This window comes from Notamacropus eugenii, chromosome 6 (genome assembly GCF_028372415.1).
Source record: "Notamacropus eugenii isolate mMacEug1 chromosome 6, mMacEug1.pri_v2, whole genome shotgun sequence".
Lineage (NCBI taxonomy): Eukaryota > Metazoa > Chordata > Mammalia > Diprotodontia > Macropodidae > Notamacropus > Notamacropus eugenii.
Window position 1 is genome coordinate 296,088,098 of NC_092877.1, and position 16,412 is coordinate 296,104,509.

General features: G+C 36.8%; 1 protein-coding gene and 1 pseudogene across 1 annotated transcript in view; both read left to right on the top strand.

Moving 5' to 3' along the window:
* COG3 (component of oligomeric golgi complex 3) overlaps positions 1–16,412 on the top strand; it is a 73,826-nt gene that overhangs the window by 53,753 nt on the left and 3,661 nt on the right. The window contains exons 20-22 of the mRNA XM_072617198.1: positions 2,948–3,023; positions 15,331–15,458; positions 16,267–16,365. Coding sequence (XP_072473299.1) covers positions 2,948–3,023; positions 15,331–15,458; positions 16,267–16,365 — 303 coding nt within the window. The remainder of the gene's footprint in view (positions 1–2,947; positions 3,024–15,330; positions 15,459–16,266; positions 16,366–16,412) is intronic.
* LOC140512990 (U6 spliceosomal RNA) lies at positions 3,649–3,749 on the top strand (annotated as a pseudogene).

The window sequence follows — 16,412 nt, forward strand, 5'->3', positions numbered from 1 at the left end:
TATTGTAAACAAGTGATTACATACAAATATTCCTGCTGATGCATACTGGACTTCCTGACAGTGCTCAGTATGCTCACCTGCCAACACTTGCTTGTTAAGACCTGTTGGTGGACTTGACCACTGATGGGCTATAGCTTGCATTTTATGTATTTATTTGGAAAATAATGTATTCATTACGATATTAATTAACTCTATTACACAACAGATGACACATGTATGAATATGGTTTTTCAAAATTTTCTTCTTTTTTTCCTTATACTTCCACTGCCCCTTTCTTTTTATTCAATGTCCCGCAATTATACCTGAGGCTATTACCACCCAACACTGGATTGTTCTAGCACCTCCCCCGAGGAGCAATATCATCTTTGGGAATCTCTGGATGGAATATAGTACTGGGACACTAGAGACATAGTGTGTGTTTAGGAATGTTGGGTGTGATTCTTAGTCCTTCCATTTGCTATCAGTTGGCAGATATGCTTTTCATTTCTCAGATGGAGAAACTAATGCTTATTATTCAGTATTACAGAGTGATCCACTTGATTGAAGAAGAGAACTTCTAACTTAGCCATTATTCTTTATTTTGTGTAACAAATGCTCTTGCTGGTCTTTCTTGGAAAAACAAAAAAAGAAATAGCAGAATCTATTATTTTACCGTTCTGGAATTCTTCCTCGCCCTGACTCCCAGGAAGTTTGAGTACTTACTGGGTATTGCCACACTAGGTATTGTGGTACTCAAATCTCTTGAAAACAGACTCCAAAAATTGTTCAAAATTTGATTATTGTACAGAAATTTTTTTTTTTATAGTTTGAAATAAGCCATAAGCTAAGGTTGGGAAATTTTTGTCCCAATCACTGGACTTGAAACCTAGATGTCACCCTGGATTTCTCATTCTCTTCCTCCTCATATCTGGTTTGTTGCCAAGAGCTGTCATTTCTGCCTTCCTAAGATCTCTTGTATATGCCCCCTTCTCTGTTTTGACACTGACATTATCCTGGTTCAGGCCCCCATCACCTCATTGCTGAACTGTTGGCAGTAACCTTCTGGTTGGTCTTTCAGCCTCAAGACTTTCCCCACTCCAGTCCATCCTCCTTTCAGCTGTCAAATTTATCCTTTTAAATCCAAATCTAACCATGTCATCCATTTTGTCAATTTCTCTGACTCCATATTGCCACTAGGATCAAATGTAAAAGTCTCTGTTTGACTTTTAAAGCTCTTCATTCCTAGTTTCCCAGTCTTCTTATGCCTTACTTCCCTCTAAATACTTTTTAATCCAGTGATACTGATCTCTTTACTATTTTGAAGTGCAACACTCTCATCTGTTGACTCTAGGAATCACTCTCACCGATCACCCTCCATAACTGGAGATTTCTTCCTCTTCATCTCCACCTCGTGGCTTCCTAGGCTTCCTTCAAGTCCCAACTACAGTCCCACCTTTTTCAAGAAGCCTTTTCCAGTCCTCCTTAATCTTAGGGCCTTCCCTCTGAGATTACCTGTCATTTCCCCTGTGTGCATTTTTTTGTACTTAGTTATTTGCGTGTTGCTCCTCATTAGACTCAAAGGAGAGCTTTCTTTTGTCTCTGGTGCTTGGCAGTGTCTGGCTTACATTAAGTGCTTGTTGACTTGATGTTGACCTGCAGTGAAAACTTAGTGTCTTAGACCTACTATAGGGAAGGCCAGTATCAATTAGTGAAGTGTTTGAATTGGTTGAATAAAAAAACAATCCAAGCATTTCAAAGTCTGAGTCACTAAGTTAAGACAGAATTTCCTTCTGTTGGAGCTGCTTAGTAGGTAGAATAATTTTGTATTGAACTACATTCATTTTCATTCACACAACTAACATAGCTAGTCATTAATGACACTTGTTTTCAAATAGGTCCAATACTTTTCGAAATTTTATTTATTTGCTTAACAAGCTCTATTTTCCTATCATCCTATTCCAGTTTGGTAGATTGACAAATTGAATGAATACATTGTGAATCAATGGCATATTTTTGTAAAAATATTTTTCTTGTAAAAATATTTTTCTAGTAAAAATACTTTTTAAAAGTATTTGAGCTGTAAAAACATTTGTTAAAAGCATTTGAGCTTCCCTCAGGGAACATATAATCAAATAGAAGAGGCAACTGACAGGTAAAAACTACAGATGAAAATCCATCTTTTGCCACAAGTATTCTTTAGAATTGATGATAGTAAAGCTTTTTCATTGACGCTTTGGGATCATGGCAATGGTTCTCAGGCAGTGGTTCCAGTTAAGTTTTATTTTGTAGTTCGTTGTTAAGAGTATTGCTTCCCCAGTAGCTAAACATATTTTCTTTGCTTACTTTCCCTGTGCTCTTAAAGGAAAGTTTTGCTTCTCAGCATATTTTGGCTTAGCCCAATAAAAGTTTTCACAAATGTTTATGCTTATCTAATTTATAACTTTGGCTGGAGCTAATCAAGTATCCTTTTATTGCTTCCATATACAAGAAGAAATATATATCCTGGAAGCATTCAAAGCATATATCACTGCCCTGTGGCTTTTTGGGATGAAACTTTCCTGATGACAGTGGATAATGACAGCTTGACAGAACATGCTGGCTCTCCTCTTTAGTCTGTCGCTCTTTTTTATGGCTCTCTTTGACTTCATTTTGGCCTTTCCTAAATTGTTTATGAGAGTAATACTAATTCAGATAAATTTCTTCAGTACTTTGTCATTGTTATGGTAAAACAATGCCATCTAACTGTGTATTTAAAAAAACTCCCCCAAAAATCACAAAAGAAGTTTTGCCAAGGATTTTATTAGCTCTAAAGGAATAGGAAACAAGATATCATTTTTAAGAGCTGCATATTTGTTTCTTGTTGTGTTTTAATGATGTTATCTTGTGTTATCTATCCTTTGAGAACAATAATGGTTTAATTGGTTGTCAGTGAAATAAAAACTTTCTTCTTTTTTGTCTCCTTCACTAGGTTTCAGCATTAAAAACAATGGCCAATCAGGGAGGTCCCAAGTATACTCTGTCTCAGCAGCCCTGGGCACAACCAGGTATTCAGATTTTACCACTTGGATTTTTGCCTGCGGATTAATTTGCATTTATGTAGCACTTGTTCTTTGCATGTAGTTTTTCTGCCTTACTTTAAGGTACTACTATATGAAATAATATATTTATGATTCAGTTTTTCTTAATGCACGTTAGTTGAGAAAAGTCTTTTAATTTCAACAAGCATCCCAAGGAATAAAGAACAAAAAAATTTCCTCCAAAAATAAAATAAAAATGAAAAATAGTTTGGGTGAAAATTTTTTAATAGTCTCTTGGACAGAATGATTCATTCTGCCTATTCGTTTAAGTATTATATCTAAAACCAGTTTATAGTTTTGATCAAGTCACATAACCCTAGTTAAAATTTTCACGTAACTTTTTTAGTAAAAAAATTGCCTGCTTATTGTTAGTTGTAGTTTCTACTAAAAACATTGTTGCATTGTTTTGGGAATATTTTAAATATGACATGCATTTAATCACTTTAGCTGTTTTTTAAAAAAGGATAATTCCTTTATGGATGTTTCCAGCTGAATTGCACACTTCAGATAGAAAGCATTTATCAGAATTCCAGTATTTAGTGTAAGTCTAGATGGTTTTTAACCTTTTTTTTAAAAAAAGCGTCTCTGATGCTTGCCTTGGTAGCAAATATACTAAAATTGGAATGATACAGAGAAGATTAGCATGACCCTTGTGCAAGGATGACACAAATTCATGAAGCGTTCCATATTTTTGTGTTGCCTCATTATGAAGGTCATAGACTTCTGCCCCAGTGAAATCACCACTAATCAAAATTAGCTGCCAGTATTCCATGGATATTTTTAAAAGGACCAAGCAAAAGAAAGTTTTTTGGTTTTGTTTTTGTTTTTGCACCTAAACCTATTCTCAAAACACCCCTTCTCCCCCAACCAGTTTTAATGACAGTGTAAAAGGGGGAAATTTTAAGCTCTTTATATTCTAGGAATCATCTTTGTTAGAAGGAGTATTTGAAGAAGTTTTTCCTTTTCTTCTTGGGAAGAAGTTGAAAAATTAAATATTCTTTCCTTGGTTTGCTAGTAGTTAAGATCATTCATATGTTGATTATAACACATCAGGAAGACAAACTTTTTTTAAATATGAGATTTGCAAAAATAAATGTACAGGAAAGTCCCTGGTATCTGTTAGCTGCCCTTTCCCTAACTTCCTTCTTGAATAGATAAGGAAAAGAAAAGCAATTGCCTTAAATGGTCTCAACTTCTCTGTCTCCATTTAAAGAAGAAGAATCTTCCTTCAGTATGGCAGTTCACCAGTAGAGTTTTGGTATATAACAGAACGTCGCTAGAAATTCCTATTCATGAGAGCTATAGCATCATATTATTGTGTGTAGAAATACTATATGTAGGAATGTGGAATTTGCATTCTGAAAGGGGTACAATTTTCATGCATTGATTAATTTTTTTTTAATGTGCCCATAAGCACAACTCTTTGAGTCAACTGTGTAATATATGTAGTGGCTATTATGATGCTGAATCATCTGAGAATGTACTGAATGTACAGGTATGCCACAGTTTTTGAAATATAATGAATTCAGTATTCACTTACCTTCCTGAAGGCATCAAAAATGAAGCACTCCCAATTTTAACAATATTTATTGTGTCTGTAATTTTTTTCTTTAGAAGTATTTCACTGATGATGAAAATAGAAAAGTAGGCCTGATGTCATACAAATTTATTTTCTTTATTTCTCACTATGATCATAGCACAAAGAAATGTACTCCAAATTATTTTTAAACCTTTTGTCCACGTGAAAACTTAAAATGAATGAGCAGAGTAAGACAATCAGTTAAAATTAGAAATGAAAGGTGTTAACAATAATAAAATGGCCTTGTTTTGCTGTAGCAATAAAATGACCAAGTGCAATGACTTGATTTAATAAAGTCATCCTTCAAAAGCTGCTGCTAAGAGTATTTTTAATCATAAAATGTCCTAATCGAATGCGTTCCTCCCTTTTTTGCTGCTGTTGCATATTGCATTGGGTCTGATGAGTATTCCAACATTCCAAAATGTACTGAGTTCACAAATCAGTGTAAACATATTGATGTGTTTACAGATATTGTAAAATGCATATTTTCCCTGGAAAGAGAAAAAATTCAAATAAAATAAAATCACTGCTAAAAAAAAAGCATCTCTGCCACTTTCCCCACTTTCTCCCCACCTAGTTTTAAAATGTATTGATTGAGAGGCATCAGTAGACTTGGAATCAAGATTTTTGGCAAATAGCTTTTCCTTCTTGATCCCCGATGGGGCCATAATATTGCTGACATTAGCTACCTCATAGAGTTATTGTAAGGGGAGTGTTATTGTTTGTTTCTTTTAACAGTAACAAAATATACACACACAAACAGTTAGAAAACGCCCAGTGTTGGTTCTGAACTTGTGAGATGCCATCTTTAGACAGTAAAAGTGAAGATATAGATGTTATATTATATGGAAGCATATTGAATGCTTTTTTTCATGACATTGAAATCCATCGATCTCAATATCTATTAAGTATTATTATGTACAGTGCAGGCTATAGTCCCAGCATTCATAGAGCTTACAGTAAGCTAAAAAATGAACCTAGGTGACTGTAATACACAAGATAAAATAGACATCTAAAATGTCTACATCCCAAAATGCTGTTTGGAGCCCAAGGTAAAATGCTGTTTTCAGTGGAGTACAAGAAAAGGTTCATGGAGGAAGTTGCATTTGAATTGGACTTGAAGTGGTAGGGAACTTTTTTTTTAAATTAACAAGTATTTATTTTTTGTATGTAGGAATCCATCAACTGGAGGTGGAAAGGTGAATTTTAGATGTAGGAAATAGGATGAACAGAGTCACAGAGGTAGTAGGGCGCGTGTTTGAAGGGGCAGAATGGCCAGATTTTGCTAAAGAATAGAATGTTTGGTGAGGAGCAGTATGCAAAAAGATAGGAAGGGCAGGGTGGGGTGAGAAGGGCTTTATGCCAAAGCAAAGGATCACTCACTCTATCTGGTAAGCAGTAGAGAAGCATTGAAAAAAGTTAGCAGATGTCTGACATGAAATCTCTATATAATGGAGATGATTTTGGCATTGGTATTAAGGAGGGATTAAAGGAAGCTTGACATTAGTGGTGCAAAGCTTGCTAAGAGACTGTCATTGTAGTCTCGGTGGGGAGTGAATGGATGGTGGAGGTGGGGAATGGAGTAGAGCTGAAAACTGAACCTTTTATTAAAGTCATTGAGAAAGTTGGGAATCTTCTGTGAAAGTTGGTGGATGACAGAAAAAAGGTAGGGGGAGGATGGTACACATTGAATGGACTTCAAAAGAGGAAATGTTTTGGAGAGGGATGGTAGTAGAAGAATGGTTTAGAAGGGACAGCGAGGATCTCTTTCTACCTCTGTGAGTTATGAAGAATCAGAGGCTAAGTGGCCATCAGCAGAGATGATTACAAGGCATACAGAATCTTCAGGAGAGAATGATGTGAAGAATCATCACAGAATTTAGAAGAGACCTCAGTGCCCGCCTAGACCAGATTATGCATGAAAAAGACTCTCCTAGAAGTCATGTTGGTTAAAAAGTTTGAGCATTTAGGGGAATTTGAGAATAGAGTATATAGTTCCAGAGGACCCAGTGGAATGACCCCAAAGAAAGAAATAGGTTGGAATAGTCTTGTAAAGGAGGAAGGCTAATTAAAATGGGCTTGAGGGTGGGAGGAAGCAGTGTGAACATGCTGCTTGGAACTGTGGTGGCTAAATTGACCAACTTGGATTGAGGGGCAGCAGAAGGGGAGGTGGATTGGTGTGGCATGATCCACACCTAAACAGTAGAATTCTTTTTTTAAAAAAAAAATTAGTTTATTTTTATAATATTTTGAGTTCTAAATTTCCCTCCTCTCTTTTCTCCCCCTTCCCCAAGACAGCCTGCTGTCTGGTATGGGCTATACATGTACAATCATATTAAACGTATTTCCACATTAGTCATTTTGCAAAAGAAGAATGAGAGCAAAAGGGAAAAACCACAAGAAAGAAAAAACAAAAAAAAAAAAAGAGAAAATAGCATGCTTCCATCTGCATTCAGACTCCATAATTCTTTCTCTGAATGTGGACAGCATTTTCCACCACGAGTCTTTTGGAATTGTCTTGGATCATTGTATTGCTGAGAAAGAGCCGAGTCTATCATAGTTAATAATTGCACAATGTGCTGTTAGTGTGTACAATGTTCTCCTGGTTCTTCTTACTTCACTCAGCATCAGTTTATGCAAGCCTCTCCTGGTTTTTCAGAAATCCACCTGCTCATTATTTCTTAAGGAAAAATAGTACTCCATCACATTCATGCACCACAGCTTGTTCAGCCATTCCCCAATTGATGGTCATCCCCTCAGTTTCCAATTCTTTGCCACCACAAAAAGAGCTGCTGTAAGTATTTTTGTACATATGGGTTCTTTTCCCTTTTTTTATGATCTCTTTGGGATGCAGACCTAGTAGTGGTATTATTGGATCAAAGGGTATGCATAGTTTTATAGTCCTTTGTGCGTAGTTCCAAATGGTTCCAAATGGTTGCATTCACAAATCCACCAACAACACATTAGTGTTCCAGTTTTCCCACATCTTCTCCAGTATTTATCCTTTTTCTGTTTTGTCGTTAGCCAATCTGATAGGTGTAATATGGTATCTCTGAGTTGTTTTAATTTGCATTTCTCTAATCAGTAGTGATTTAAAGTATTTTTTATATTGTTATAGATAGTTTAAATTTCTTTGTCTGAAAACTGTGTTCAGCAGTAGAATTCTTGCAAAGTTAATCTACTGAAGAGTTTGAAATAGAAGTCTTGACTCTTCCTCCTACCTCTTAAAGGAAGGAATAGATTTCCTTTTTGCTGAGTGGAGAAAACAGCAAAGAATCCCAGGATTCACACGCAGCATCAGTACCCTGTTTTCTTCTTGTTAGGAAACAGCACTGTCTTTGACCTGTCTGGCGTGTTCACAGTCACCTTGTTTCTTTCTCTGTAGTATTTGCATGCCAAGCCACCTTCAGTTTTCAAGGCCTTCTCTATTTGTTACCTCATTGACCTTTGTAGTAATTCTTCAGCATTGCAAATAGTTCCTCATCCAGAATGATTTTTCTCAGTTCAAAAAAAAATTCCCTGAGCATATGTGATGTTCAAGGCACTGTATTAGTCACAGAAGGTGTCAAGGAGAAGAAGATAGGGACTCTGCCTTTAAGGAGCATATGGGGGGGATCAGTTGGTAATAAGAAATTCTTTACTGGAGCTGTGAGCTCCTCAGTGGAGGCACTCTCTCCGGCAGTACAGATCACAACTCATCTGTGTTGCTTACCCCCTTTTCTGTCTCTTCCTGGAGATCCCCCAGTGTTTACTGAAAGCCTACCTCTCATTAGCTTGCACTGCCTAGATATTAGTGGATCACATGGGCCACTCATTACTTTTCTTTTGCTCTAACTACATGACCAGCCCCTTTCCAATATTACGTATCATACATGGTCATTATACTATTTCTCCTGCATAGTGCCATATCTGTAAAGGGTTGTGATACACTACTGCCTGCCTTGTCCGTCTCCATTTTCTTTTGGAGATCCTCAATTTCACTTCTTCATTGACTAGTATATGACGACTCAGCCACACAACATCACTGTAAAAATGGTGTTAAAAAGATGGGCCTTTATTTCAGAAAGAAAATTAAGATAATTTCCTTTCTTTATTAAAAAGAACTATGCAATTTCTAAACAAGGCAATTCTTCCTGTTCTTTATCTGTTCAATTCAAAACCCAACTTACTATACCATTTGTCATGTCTGTCCAAGTTTTTTATACTAATGTACAAACTCTGTGGGTTGTCCATCCAACCTCATGGCATAATCTGGACTTTCTGTATCCACTTGGTTTTTCCTGTGTGGATAGTTAAATTCATTTGAGTGATTGGGTCTCATTTATGAGTCTCTGTAAGAGCTAGAAGGTTTGATGCTCCATATACCATGTAATTTACAAACAGAAGCATCTGGATGATCTCACCATCGAAAGAGAACCTCTGTGTGCCTTGCTTGATATTGCTGATCAGTGGGCCATCAGACAAAGTTAACTATGTATTTACATCTTTCAAGGAATCTGGCATTTTTTTGACTTATACCTGGGAAATATCTCATTGATCAAGAGCCTTTGAAGTGATGGTTTACTCTTCTGAATCAAATGCTTTTTTAGAGAGAAGCTATAAGCAAGATACAATCTTTTGTTTTCTGTACCTTTCAGTCAATTGTGACACTATAAAGATATGATCTATTATAGAATATTTTGGGGGGATAATCTGTCCCCTTCTGAGCTTTACATCAAGGATGCACCTGCAGATTATTTTAATAAAAATTTTCTGTAGATGGGAAAGTAGGCACATGGATTGATAGGTATTGATGTTCTCTGTCACTTTTTTAGGGCATGATGTTAAGGTCTGAGATTTTTTTCCCTTATTTTTAGCATGATCCACTTTTTAATTCCCTTAAAGACCTTCTCTGTGTAGAGTGGCTCTGTCCAGCTGCTTTTCTGTCTTTGCTTCTTCAGTACCATTTCCATTTTCTCAGAAATCATCTCTTGAAGTGTGAAGTTCCAGGTTCAATGGAACCTGTCCACTACTGCTTTTGATAGTGACAAGGGATTAAAAAAAAAAAGTCTTTACTCTTTATTACCATTTGCCCTCTATTCCATTCTCCCTTCCAGTTCCACCTTCAGATGCCTTTGGGGTGATTCTTTAGATTGTCTTTTGCCATCTTTCTTTAAACTTCCTTTTTCTTCCACTGTATCTCAATGTTTTATGACTCTGCTCACAAACCTCCACTCTTCTTCTCTGTAAGATTTTTGCACAGTGTTTATATGCTATATATTAATATTTATATATTAAACTGGTATTACCCCCGGATGCTTTCTCTCTCAGCTTACTGTAAAGATAAGCACTTAATGCCTGAGGGAGTTTCCTATCTCTCTTGGACTTCTCACTATGGCCATTAATGTACATTGTTTGGATTTTGTTAAGGTATGGTTAGCAGAGTTTTGTTCATTCTCATTTTTCAGCATCAGCAACTTGTTCAGATCAGATTAGAGCTGTTTGGATAGTGTGCTACACCTTTCCTCAATTTTGTTCTTTCTGTTAATTTTTCCCTAACAAATGAGGGGTCTGATTTTGGAATGAGTAGTTTCCTGCCTTCTGAAATATTAGTTTTGCTTTTTAAAAAATTATTATTTGTTGTTTACCATGCCTAGTTCCTTCCAGTTTTCTTCAGTCTATCCTACACGTGTATTAAGGTGATTTTCTTAGAGCACAGGTCTAACAATGTCCTTTTCTTCTTTAATCAAGCCTAGTGGCTCCCTACGACCTCCAGAATTTAAAACTAACCTTCCCTTTGGCATTTAACGCTTCTTCCCTATCATTCCAGGATTCTTAGACATTATTTCCCTCTTTCCAGTCTTTGGTTGAGCCATACCAGCCTACCTCCTGTTCCATATACGCAGTGCTCCCATCTGACATCTGTTGCCCATTGTCGCCTTCCAATGCTTTCTGTCCTTCAAGATTCAGCTCAGACACCATCTTCTGCAGGGAAGCCTCTCCCACCACACCCCTACACGCCTCCATCGATCTTTGAAAACCTCCTCTGAGGTTAACTTTTGTCTCCTCTCTGTGTATCTTGTATATACACCTATTTATGTGTATATTGTCTCCTTCATTGGAAAGTAACCTTCTTTAGGGTAAAGGCTGCTTTTACCTTTTCTTTGTGTCCTTAGTGCTTAGTATGGTGTTGTGTAGTATAGTGTAACACATAGTAAGTAATTAATAAAGGCTTGTTGATAGTTTGAGAGAATATTTTAAATTTATAGGTGTGACTCCACTCTGTACTCCTCAGGTCTTTAGCCTTTTTTCTTTTCTTCTAAACCATATTTTCAAGTATTTTCCACGAATTTTCCTTATGTTCATCTCTATAGTGAAATCACTGATTACTAAAGTATGCATTGGTTTAACTTGCAAGGTCTTATTGACTTATTCATAGAATTCTGTATGAATTTCTTCATAGAATTTCTCTTTTTCATAGCCTACAACAGATGTTGGCCCATAAGCTGCAGTTATTTTTGTGGTAGGATTTTTGCAAATACTGATGAGTGTTTCAGTGTCAAATGATCATATGTTACAAGATATGTAAAGTGCTGTATACATGTTAGCTATTATTATGGCCAAATATACCAGGAAAAGTTGTTGCCTTTGGCTCTAATCCTGTGAAGTGCAGACAGTGGATTGAGTGTTAGGCCTGGAGCCAGGAAGACCTGAGTTCCAGTCCAGCCTCAGACACTTACCAGCTGTGTGAACCTGGGCAACTCAATTAACCACTGTCTGTCTGTTGCCTCATCTGTAAAATGGGGATAATAATAGCACATGCCTCCCAGTGTTGTTATGAAGATCAGATGAAATACTGTTTGTAAAGTTCTTTGCCACCTTATGGCACTATGTAAATGTTAGCTATTGTTGTTACTCATTATGCATTGGTCATTGGATGAGAGTCTCTAATATAGAGTAATAACATCTAAGTTTATGTTTATCCTTAGTTCCCTCTGCTCCTTTTTTCTACCACCTTGCTGCTGTTAAGTGTAGTACATGTAGAAGTAAAGGGGACTTCACAGGATTAAGATGTGAAGTAATAAATTTAATGCAAAGTAGAATGTGAATATAAGAGAGGCACAAAAACTAAATGCCATGACAGTTGAAAGGAAGGGAGTGATTGCTTTTAAGTGGAGGACTTGGGGAAAGCCACTCATAGGAGATGGCCCTAGTGGACAAGCAGAATTTCATTTGTTAGTGATGACTGGGGAATAATACATCCCAAGCCTAGAGAACAAGTATGAGCAAAGAATTTGGAGAAAGGAAAATATAGGCTGTATTTAGGAAATAGCAGATAGATTGGCTTGGAGAATAGAGAGAGGGAAGAGCAGTGATGAGTGATGGGCCGAAATGCTAAAGTAAGGATTCTGGGCATCACTTGGTAGGCAATGAAGGACTGAAAGTTTTAAGGATGATTATTTTAGCAGCAGTGTTTAGAACGAATTAGAGAGAGATTATTAGAGGGAAAATTATAATTGTTCTGCTCAGAGGTATGGACTGGTATCAACTATTATGTGTACTGTTAAACTTTTTGGCATTATTTTTATTGGTTAGTTTTGGTTACTGAATAAAGAAGAAAATATTTGTGTGTGTGTGTGTGTCTGTGTGTGTGTCCGTGTATATGTACTGTTACATGTTGCTATATATACTTAACTGATTTGCCTCCAGTTTAGGAGTAGGGTTGGCTTCATATTTGAAGTGATTTGGATGATACATAATGTCAAGAGTTTGAAGGGATCTTAGATATATGTTAGGTAGTCTGATATTATGAGTTTGTTGTGGTTGAGTTGTTGAGTCTTTTCAACTCTGTGACCCTTATGGACTTTTGTCCATGGGGTTTTCTTGGCATAGATATTGGACTGGTTTGCTATTTCCTTCTCCAGTGAGCCCCCGTTTTACAGATCAGGAGCTAAGGCCAATAGGGGGTGAAGTGACTTGCCCAGGGTCACACAGCTAATAAGCGTCTGAGGCCAGATTTGAACCCAGACCTTCCTGACTCAATGCCTGGTGCTCTCTATCCCCTGTACCACCTCACTTCCTCATTGAGAGTCACAGTTGGAGTCAAAGGACCTGTTTCTGCCCTTTGCCACTGTGTGACCTTGGACATCTAATGTCTCTGGGCCACAGTTTCCTCATTTATAAAGTATGAAAGGGTTGGATTATATGATCTCTGAAGTGCTTTTGAGTTCTGAGTCATATGGTGCTAACTTGCCTTATTTCTGTGATTAAAATCCTACAGCTTTGTTTTAACCTGATCTTGACTACTATTGATTTTGTCCTATTGATGTCTTTTGAGAACAAATGATTTTCCATGTTTTCTGAGCAGGCCTTTTTGGTGACTTGACTAGGTGGTTGACCCAGGAACTATAAAGAAGCAAAGGAACATCCCCAGTAGTGATCGTGACCCTCTGCAACCGTAGTGAGGAACTGGAAGTGAGGCTTCTGTCAGTGACTAGACGCAAACAACCAAAGTGGTTTCCCTTAGTTAATGGTGTATGAAGTGCTTTAACAATAATAGTGCAGGCTTCTGAGGATGTTTTCCATTTGACTTCCTCATTCACTAGCTGAGAGGAGCTCCTTTTCTGTGTCATGGACCCTTGTGGCAGGACCCCTTTTCAGGATACTATTTTTAAATGCCTGAAATAAAAAGGAAACCAGTTCTTTTAAACAGTTATGAAAGTATTTTTTTTTTTAAAGTTTACATAGCTAGCTACAAACGTTTCACTCAGACGTTTGGAAACTATAGAAGGCATCAGAGTTGATTGTCCATGTCCAAAAGGTGAGACATTTGTCAGACCTGCTTTTATTTAGAAGTAAGCATGGGGAAAAGAAATTACAGCCATAAGAACCTCTTTCTGTCTTTGAAGCTATGAATTCCCAAGGTTTGTTTTGCATTATTGAAGCTGGTGAATATATTTTAAGATAACTGGGTAACTGAAGAGAATTATCACCATTATTTTGAAGGGGGGCAGATTAGGTGATGATACCAGCAGGAGCTGGTAAAGTGGATAGAGTGCTGGGCCTGGAGTCAGGAAGACTCATCTACTTGAATTCAAATCTGACCCCAGACACTTACTAGCTGTGTGACCCTGGGCAAACCACTTAACTGTTTGCCTTGGTTTCCTCATCTGTAAAATGAGCTGGAGAAGGAAATGACAAACCACTCCAGTATCTCCACCAAGAAAACCCCAAATGGGGTCGGGCACTTGAAAACGACTGAACTACAGCAAGCCAATAGGGACTTACCTTGATTGGTTTTATCTGGGATCAAGAGCTTTGTGCCAGGATGTGTAAGACTTTTTCTTACTGTAAAGGAGATATTTATATAGCTGCTATTGTCTGTAATGTTTTTAATATTTTAGTTGGCATGCAGTGTTGAAAAATGGAAGTAGTTCTTAGAACAGAATTAGAGTGCTTGGTCATTTAGTTGAGTTACTGCGCAGAAGCCTAGAAACAACAGATTTCTTTCCTGTAGTATGAAGGGTTCTAAGGTATTCATGACTATAGTGTTAAACTGACTGCACTGACTTCTTATAGTCAAGAACCTGTCTTATTTGTACATAATTCAGTGTTGCCCTGAAGCAGATCTAACAGTCTTGGGATTAGTTGCTACTTTTAGCCATGGTTTTTGGTTGTACTTGGGGGCTTATTTGGGGAAATTAGTTTTCTAGCCTTTGGTTTGAGTTGAATTCTATGGAAATATGTGCAACATGGGTGCAGTAAACATCTTTTTCTTAAATAAAATCAGCTAGAAACTGGCAAATAGCCATTTTTAATGTAGCTTTGCCCAAGGGCTTGATGTTTTACTGAAATGTTCTTTTCCCTGTGATAAGATTCTCCTTTCTAAGCTGTGGTGATTTTTGCTTAAAATAGAATCCTAGTAGCTTTGAGTATCATTGTAAAGACTCAACTAGATCTCATTTTAGCAAGTTGCATTTCTATTTAAGTAAGGAGATTTCATTTTGATAATGGCAGTGCTAGCATAACACACCTTGGCATTAATTAAATGTTCTGACCATATCAGAATGGAGTTTAACCTAGTTATAGAATTGTTGGGTATCCGTGCTCTAAGAATTCTTTGCAAGCAGCCTTACTCCTCAGAATGACAGCAATGAGAGCGACAGTGATGATGATGATTGTGTATAGGGCTTCTTTAAAAATTGTTTTTAAAATACTTTTAAGTGGGAGAAAAAAGAACAAGCTACATCTCAGGACAGAGACTGAAGTGGGATTTGAATTTTCTTTGAATTCAGTTTCATTCAATAAAATTAAATTTAGCTTGGAAAAAATTGTTTTAAAAAATTATAAACATAGCCCAATGAGGGTTAAAATCTTAACCAGTGAAGGCTAAAGGCCCACCGTAAAATTCGGTATAATAAGGCAAAACAGATTAAGAAGCAATGAACGTGTAAAGAAAGTACTTTTCTTTTGGGTCCCCCCTCTGGTCAGCCAGAAGTTTTGCCACTGTTAGTTTTATTTTACTTCTTTCTTTTATTAAAATTGTAATTAGAGTGATGTGAGACTTCCAACAAAAAACTACAGGATAAAATAAGCAGGGGAAACGGAACTGAGCCATGTATGATCCTGGTTTTGGTATTTTTTTCTTTTTGAAGTGAAATGTTTATGTTCCCATTCTTTTTCTTTGTGTCAGTAACTGAGTTAACTTCTTTCTAGTCAAAGTCAATGACTTAGTGTCAAGTGCCTACAAGACGATAAAAACAAAACTGCCATTGACGTTGAGAAGTATGTCACTGTACTTATCCAATAAAGATACAGAATTCATCCTGTTTAAACCTGTTAGGGTAAGTATTGCCATGTTGTGCATGGATATTGCCCAGTTTGTTGGTATTTGTTTTAAAAATATATCATTTTTCTACTTTAAATCTCTATAAAACATTGATATGGTTGGCATCTCAGTAAAGTTGATCACTAAAAGACCATGATTCTTGGAGTGTTTGCATATCTAGCATCAAACTGGCAGCAGTCTCTAGGGTTATTGACCACATTCTTTGCTTATGCTATTTCATCTTTAAGTTCTTATTGGTTGACTTTGAAAATGGACATAATAATAATAAAAAAAAAACACAGACAAGAAATGTGGCCTAATGCTAAAACATAGTATTATAGGAGTTACCTCCCTACTATATTGGTGAGTAACATCATCAGATTGTTTGCTGTGACCACAGAAGGATTATATGTCAGCACAGAATTAGAATTCAGTTCTCCTAGTTCTGTGTTAGGCTCATATCCTTCCCCAAAGCTTTGGTTGATTGCCAAAATCCATTTTATGTGTCTGGGAGTTTTTATTACATTTTACTTAAGAAATTGCTACTGAACTCTACAATATTCTCTGAGAACGTAGGGCTTACCGTAATTTAGTTTTTGCAATATACATAAGCTGACAAGCTTGTCCAGGCTTGTGCTAACACATTACCTGAAATGTTGAGTGCACATTAGATATCTTTGGCAATGATCCTGCAAGAGAAGGATACACTATTCCTACATATTATGGAAAATTTCATTAAGACTTGACATTCTAATTGCTTCGTATTTAAGACAATTGCTTGTATTTTTCAGTGCCTCATTTTAATATATTTCCTTCTCTCTAAGAATAACATTCAGCAAGTATTCCAGAAGCTCCATGCCTTGTTAAAAGAAGAGTTCAGCAGTGAAGATATCCAGATTGTAGCTTGCCCTTCCATGGAGCAGGTGAGCTTCACAGTGCTGGTTCTTGGAGGAGACTGTCTTTCACTCGT